The sequence below is a fragment of the Gossypium hirsutum genome, chromosome D08 (assembly GCF_007990345.1).
Source record: "Gossypium hirsutum isolate 1008001.06 chromosome D08, Gossypium_hirsutum_v2.1, whole genome shotgun sequence".
Classification (NCBI taxonomy): Eukaryota; Viridiplantae; Streptophyta; class Magnoliopsida; order Malvales; family Malvaceae; genus Gossypium; species Gossypium hirsutum.
In genome coordinates this window covers 54,364,602-54,372,653 of record NC_053444.1, presented here as the reverse complement: position 1 = coordinate 54,372,653, position 8,052 = coordinate 54,364,602, and the positions used below count along the sequence as shown (strand labels likewise).

The following is an 8,052-nucleotide window of genomic DNA, read 5'->3' as shown; positions in this document are numbered from 1 at the left end:
GAAGCAATTTATAATAAGAGAACCACACAAAAGTCTAGCCCCTCCTCCGATACATTTAGCACCATCCCTACTCAGTTCGATAGATCAACCCACCACCGGTGGGACTCCGTAACCCCTCTTGCCTGAGCAAGTACATCCTCTATCTAGAAATTTTTGCTATCCAACGTGAATCCATGTTTTGCATGGTAATGAGCTACTTGATTTCCTGCTCTTGGGATGAAAGTGAACTGACACCGTTGAAGGAATCTAGATAAAGCTTTCCCATCTGCAATGATCAACCCTAATACTCGATCTGACTCGGACAATTTTCGGATAATGGACCGAGGCACCGAGCATCTCCTTCCAGCTCAACACACGAAAAACCCATGTCTCTAGCAAATCGAAGACTATGGATTGCAGCTCTAGCCTTAACAACAAACGAATCAGGTATAAAATCATTCTTAATAGTGCACGCTCCCATAACTAGACCTTCATGGTTCTAAATTGGTATACCTAACACCGACTTTTGTCTGTTCTTATCATAGGCTGTATCGAAATTTATTTTAACAATTAGATTTGCTAGTAGTCGCCACCTACATTGAGGTTGTTGAAAAACCACCATTTCGTAACAATTAGAAAGTCTCACCATGACCCAACCTTCCATACAAAAAGCAAAATCATGATAAACTTTCATACATAAAACATGCATATACCCACCAATCTAGAGTCAAGTGAATCTTCTTATGATACTTCAAAGGGATCCTAACATCTAAACAAACACTTGTTCTCATAAAACCTTTAATCCCTTGCATAATAGATTTTGGATCATAATAGACAAATGTACCCAAAAAATTCTCAAATTGTTTTGCCATTGACTCCGACAGAAAATCGATCAGCAAATCATGGGCTTGTAAAGGGTCATCCCCTTTAGAGAGACGGCTGTAGATCATCAAGAGATTGTTAAACATCCAAGGACCACCATCAATCATCCCCTTCAAATCCACCTTGTAAAAATCCTGAAAAGAAACCTCTTTTCACCCGGATATGATATTTTCACCCAGATTTGATATTGCCACCCTTCTCAATGGATGCTAAAGATTTGTAAATGTGTTGCTCATAAACTGAACAACATTTGTAATAAAAAAAAAAAACCAACAACCCACTAAGCAGAGATCATAGCAGTAACCGGATCCACCCTCCTCAATAGGAATCTGTCATGGTGACTCCTCTGCATCAACAATATCGAGCCCGGCCATCTCTTTCTCCCTTGACCAGAAACAAAATTGAAATTAAGCACTAACCCACTCGCCCAGAACAAAAAGGACAAGAAGGTGCTCAAAAGCAAACTACCATTATGCATCTTATTTTTAATTATGTAATAGATATGCAAATCTTTAAGCAAATTGGACTTGACAAAATCTTAATTAACTTATTCACTGGAATTGAAAATTACGGAAACATCTCATAAATAAAAATACCACTACAATCTAGTGGTAATGATACAAGCTCAAGCAACTTTATTTGTTTCCAAGATCATACGCTTCTTTATTAAAATAAAACAACAAGAGAGATTTATAGATGGATAAATAGACATAAACAATGGACTAATATCCATCTAATAAATAAACTGTAGTCCATAATTATATGTATAGGATTTATGAATCAGAGTCAACTTTTGGGCAGGTAGGGTTGCAAGGATAAGGGCAGTCAAGCTTTTTGATGGGGCTCCGCTCATAATACCAGTCTCCAACAGCCTTGGCAATTTTCTGCATGCATGTATTCGGTACAAAAATCACCAACCAACTCATAAGATTTTAAGAGATGAAATATTTGGGAATCTCTCTTACCATGTTGCTTACTACCGGAGAACTATCGCTTGACCATTGTATCTGCTTTCCTACTTGACAGTGGGCATAGCACGAATCTATGAACATTCCTTTAGATGGAGAGTTGACCACCCCGGCTCTGTTCAGGGCACTTAAGAATTGCGTCCTGAAATCTGCATCAATCATCATTCACATAACCATTACTTTACTTCGTCCATTCTTTCATTAAGCAGATCAGGCAATGATACATAAATATACATATATCTGTATAGGTTGAAGAAGCATTGTTACCTTGGATGGTTTTGAGCTGCGCTGCTGTACACTTCTTCAAGTCAAGCTTGCAGCTTTTCCACGCCTTACTTTTGTCAGCAGCACTGGGAGCCAAAATGTTCTTAATCTGATCAAAGTTTAACATATAGAGATCATTATATTCAAAGATATTCTTCATATAATGAATTGTAATTGCAGAGAAGATAAAAGCAAATGGACAGTGATATTGTATTCAATCGGCTTGAGAACGGACCTGCCAGGAGTCATAAGCTGAATTTACGAAGAAGATTGGTGTTTGCATAGTCTGCACCACGTACTGAGGGAAGAAACACTGCAATTTTGCAGAGAATAAACTGGCAAGTTAATGAAGAAGACATGCACAAGAGTAATTAATTAGGAAGGGACTATGATTTGTCATACAAAAAATAGCCACACATACCAACTCTGGTCTGGCTCCCATTCTTGAAGTGCAAGACGCTGGTAAATTCTTAACGGATCCCTGCATAACACATGCTTCTTGTTAATGAACATGTTTAGTGACAGATTATTCTTATGGAGCAGATCACAATCATATATATATTAAAAAAAAATCTTCAATAAAGTTCAAGTAAAGAATCGATAGAGACAGTACGTGTAGTCTAGCCACTTTGCCATAGAATTCTTCTATGTGCTTCCCTCCCGAGACATCTTGCCTGCCAGATATACATTAAGATTTATCCAATGTTAAATGAGAGAAAACCCAAACACACATATGTGTAATAAATAAGGTCCAGGTCTGTGAACTCACGCATGGAGGAAGAAGCCAGCATCTGAAATGCACTTTACTTTAGTAGAAGCGGGAAGGAGAGCTCGAAACCTGTCACAGTGCAATATCGAAGCCAATCCACCAGCGGAACAGCCAGAAAGAATAGCCTTTTTTTTTGTGTATATATATATACATATAAACAGATTCCAACAAGTTATGAGCAAGTAGGGAAAAAGGTTACCGAAGGAATTACAAAATATTAAACAAGCCAAGCTACGTCTTACATTTTTAGCATTTCTCATTCCTTTTGCTAGTAGATCAGCAATGATAAATTCCCATATGCTGTTTCCTTTGAAAAAGAGATTATTAGCCTGATCACAGAACCATTATGTGTTAATTTATGTATATGTTTAATTTCTCGATAGTAAAAACAATTCAAGCAACTTACTCGATCGACAGCATCCCCGGTGAACGATGATCCATCGCAGTACCTAACCTTAATTCGATTCCAATTGTAGAAATCTATATGTTCAGATAGAAAGTAACCGTTAATAGTGGAGCTAAAGCTGAGGCAGGGGGAAATATTGTGAAATTTCGAAGCTTAGCTACCTGGATTGGATTTTTGCTGGCCGCTCAAGAGTCCAGAGAAGCCAAATTGCTTCACCATTTGCTTTGATGACCCTAAATCGGTGTTCTTACGAGAGAGGCAAGTCGGCACATCTTCACACCATCCTCCACCCTTCATGCAAGCAAAACACATTCTTAACAACAATTACAAATATAATATAAGTAAAACACAGCACAAGCAAGGCAAAAGCCAATGGACTAACCTCCATGTGAACAATCCAATTATCAAGTCCAGCGCCAGAGCCCTTGTCAAAATGGTAAGCTGGTGGACTCCCATCCAAACAAACTACACAACACCACCCAAACCAAAAAAAAGAAAAAAAAGAGTGCGTTAAATATATGATATACATAAACATATAATAAAACATAGATAAGAAGAAAAACAAATCCCTACCAGCTCCTTTCGCTACGGCATCCTGCAGATAAGTAATCCCTACACTAGCGCCTTCAGATTTGAGTAGTATAACAGCAAGCACACAGACCAGTAGACTTAACCATTGGCGTAACCTTCCAATAATCATTCTACTCTGCAGTATTTATTAATTTAAAGTCAGTGTGATTATAGAAAATAAAGAAATAAGCAAATTATAGTAATACGTATAAAAATATTACTACTGCTACTGCTATGCTTACAAAGGCTTATATAAAACCCATGAACATGTCCAACATCATTATTCAACAAGAAATAAAGCTACTATTAACACCAAGCACCGCACATAATCAACTCGTGCTGCTAACAGTAACTTGGTCTCATAATTATCGGTAATTAATTTCATGTTCAGTAATTATCTAATTGGCTATCATCTACCCACAAATAATGATTAATATCACTTTTTTTAATCCGTCACAATCAAACCAAAGAAGCATGAAGTGATTGGTATGTTTAGATGGGTGGTCATGGTAATATTCTGACAATAACATTTAGGTTAATTTGAAAACAAACAGCACTGCCGGACAAACATAAAAGACGATGAATGGTCAAAATATAAAATTCACACCGATTCCCACATATACGATAATCAAAGCAATATACTTTTATTACAGCCTAAAACATATACCGGCAGACAAACATAAATATTAAAATAAATGCAATTAGCCAAGAATATAAATTTCACACCGATACCCATAACGACAACCCATAGGCCATATAGCAATATTATGTAGATTAATTGTACTCAAAAGAGACAATGTAACTCACACCTAATTTACTTCATTAATAACCTAAATATTGCCACATATAAATAAAGAGAGCAGTGAGAATAAAAGCAGGCCTGGCCGGCCCATAAAATAATCCTAGCTGAGATCTTAAATCTCGTCAACTAAAATTACAATTATCGTGATTATCATTATTATTATTATTTTAACTAATACTATCCGACAAACGTCATGAACCTCCCAAAAATAAAGTATCCGACAAAGGTCACACATGGCAAGAAGATCGCATCATGTGTCTCATCTTACTCTCTTCTAAATTCAATAATCGATCCCTTAGAATGGGAGGAGAGCTAACAGCACCGCTCGTAAATCGCCGGAACAGAAAGAACTGAAAACTACGAGTGGTTAAAAAACACAATCTCTTATTGTCTTCATCCTGAGATTACTTCATCAATAAAGTAAAAGAAAACGCTTTCCGAACTAGGAAAGATAGTAATAACAGTAAATACATAAAAGCTATAAAAACTCAGGCAGAGGCACAGAATGGTAAGACGACTTTCGTTTCTTTTAGTACTTAAGATGAAAGCTTACCTTAAGAGAAGGGAGAAAGGAGAAACGATATAATAGCTGCCTACAACTAGTTTCTTCTTAGTACGAGTATAATGCTTTGTTTGGATCGGCTGAGGCTTAGCCACCGCTGATCTCTTTTCATTTATAGTCCTCATTCGGTAACGCGTGCCAACTAAGCAGACAGAAGTCAAATCAAATCCACAGTTCAGTTGTCGGTGCGCTCCACTTTTTAGTTTTTCATTTTCTTTTTAAACATAAAACCAGGGATTATGAACACCACTCATTACAGCTCAACCAGTACAAATTATCCTTTGTTTGCTTGCTTGGGCTTGCCAAAAAGTAATTTTTAATAACCCCAAAATCATTTTAATATTTAATAAAACTACCTTTTAATCTCACACTTTATTTACTGTAAGAAAGTGTTTTAAAAAAAATAAATTTATTAATAAATAACTATTTATTTTTATTAATTATGGATATTATTATTTTTCAAATGATTTATTAAATTAATTCGAATTTGACTGGTGGCTTTAAATAAATCGTTTTCAAAAATAATAAATATGAAATTGACATGTACATGCGACTAAACAGACAAATACTTTGAATGGAATAAGTTGAGTTAAAATCTTAAATCAACCCACAGGAACCATATACTAATAATTAATAACATTATTATCTTTAATTATTAATTAGCAAAGTGTTTGCATAAAAAAAATGTTTACAGAGAGTATAAAAATAGACTATAACTAAGACCCTGAACAAATATTTACAATTTTTTAAAGCTAGCACGTCTACAGTGCCAGGACGTATGTTATTATAGACACGTGTCCTTATAAAATTATTACTTTTAAGTCTTGAAATAAATTCATCAATTGCTTCCTATATAAGTATTGCCTTTTTCCCCTTGAAATAAAGTAAAAGAAAAAAAAGGTTCAGATTTTCTTCAAATAAAAGGGATAATTAAATGTTGAAAAATTAATTTTGTAATTTTCCTTTTATATATACAGAAGAGAGTTAAATATGCAAAAACAAGCCAATCCTTCATAACATATTGGAGACAGAAGCAGCAATCAGGAATGCAAGACCGCAATTGGTTGGCCTGGGCTGTCACACACAGGAAATTTTAAAAATATGAATGCACCCGCATTAATTATCTAAGTGAAATCCATCGTAACCGTAGTAAATGCATGTCAACCGCTACCATCAGTTAATGGCTAAATTCATGGTGCGACATATTCGACGGCTGTTGGGCTGGGAATGGCAGGTTACTATTTGTCATGTTGCTCCAGAGAAGAATAGGGTGGCGGATTACGTAGTTGGCCCGGAGGGGTACGAATGAGGAAACGTTGTTGCTGGAGCTTCCTCGTGAAGGGTGCCATTTATTTTTGGTAAATGTTACCAAAAAGAAAATTTTCTAGTTTTGAACTTTTTATAACTATTTCATCCTCTACTTTTACTTTTAGTTAAATATTATTAATGGTTAAAAAATAAAAATGTTGGTATAAGTTTTTTTAAAAATTAACATCCTTACAACATAAAAAAAAAATCATGTCATTACAATGACTTGAAAATGTATTTTCTTTAAAAAAATTAATTAATTGTACTAATTACTTCGAGTAATAATATTATAAAAATAAAATTATTAAATTATAAAAAAAATAAATTATAGGAAGTGAATCCTGAATTTAAGTTTAAGCATAACAAAAACTAAAATTATATTTTGTCCTCATTCAATTTTGAGAAAATATTTGGTACACTGTTGATAGAAATTTTAGATCATAAGTAAGTTCAAAAGATTGACAAGTGTCCTAAATGAATATAGTAAATTAAAAAAAATCATATGATAACTATTTAAAACTACTTATAAAATAAATAAAAAAATACATTACTAATGTACTAAAGACTATCCTTTAATTTTTAATATAAATGGTCATCTTCCATTGATTCTTTTCTCTTTCTAGTTATAAAGCAAGGGATGGTAAAGTAATATTGTTCCTTTTCTTGTATATTAATTTGGGATTGATTCGTTTCTCTTTCTAGTCATATAGCAAGCAAAGTAAGGGTCCTTTGGATGTTGCCACACCTTTAGTATGGTAGAATCTTTTACTTTAAATATTTGGCTTTCAATGGAGATGCATTTGGATAGCACTCCACTTGAAATTCTCAACTTACTGCAACTCCTAATTCAACCGGAGGGGAGAATCTGCGGGGGAGTAAACTGAAATCCCGGTGAAAGAAAAAAGTTCACTTTATCCATTTTATTAATATTTTATTTAATTTATAACTTCTTAACATTTTTCAGTATTTGTTTTATATTAATTAATTTTAATATAAATATTATTTTAATAATTTTTTTGTTAATAGGAGAATCGGCATATTTAGAAAAAGTTTTGAAGTATCGTCCTCTGAGATGCCAACCCAGACCGTCAACAGCGGGAGGTATTGTTCTTGTGGCGGAGTTTTATCTCCCGATCTTTGTAGAGAGCTGTGAACCAACCGAGGTGTCCCTCCTTGAACCGTACATGGCTCTCCGTGAAGACTGGGGAACAAAACCCATCACGAGGACAAAATCTTCCATTGTTGACGGTATGAATCAGCATCCTAAAAGATAATACTTTGAAGACTTCTCTCAAAAAAGTTGATTTCCCCCTCAACACTTTTAATGATTATTACCCAACAAATAATATCTTTTAATATAAATTTTATTTTGAAATCATTAATGATTATTATTTAAAGCTTAGGACAGTTAATTGAGAATTCAAATTCAGAATCTTTAATTTATTTTCAAAGACAGTGAAAGTAGTTTTTCTTGTACTGAACGCAATTACCATAATATTACATGCACTTTATGATATAATCAAATAAAATTTTTTTGGCTGA

The 8,052-nt window shown here is 34.3% G+C and overlaps 1 protein-coding gene across 3 annotated transcripts; it reads right to left on the bottom strand.

The window, feature by feature from the left end:
- Positions 1-1,421: 1,421 nt before the first annotated feature.
- On the bottom strand, positions 1,422-5,421 carry LOC107900704 (pectin acetylesterase 7). Of its 3 annotated transcripts, none has more exons than XM_016826396.2 (13): positions 5,194-5,421; positions 3,842-3,969; positions 3,651-3,733; positions 3,430-3,559; positions 3,269-3,342; positions 3,105-3,191; positions 2,863-2,987; positions 2,707-2,767; positions 2,515-2,574; positions 2,329-2,406; positions 2,097-2,202; positions 1,827-1,978; positions 1,422-1,745 (listed from the first exon to the last, which is right to left on the bottom strand). In XM_016826396.2, exons 1-13 carry the CDS (start codon positions 5,325-5,327, stop codon positions 1,635-1,637), a joined length of 1,329 nt encoding a protein of 442 aa, XP_016681885.1. In that variant the 5' UTR covers positions 5,328-5,421; the 3' UTR covers positions 1,422-1,634. The 3 variants fall into 3 exon arrangements, with proteins under 3 accessions (XP_016681885.1, XP_016681886.1, XP_016681887.1); XM_016826397.2 differs by having other exon boundaries at positions 3,842-3,974; positions 5,194-5,325; XM_016826398.2 differs by having other exon boundaries at positions 3,842-3,974; positions 4,909-5,284.
- Between the last annotated feature and the right edge of the window lie 2,631 nt (positions 5,422-8,052).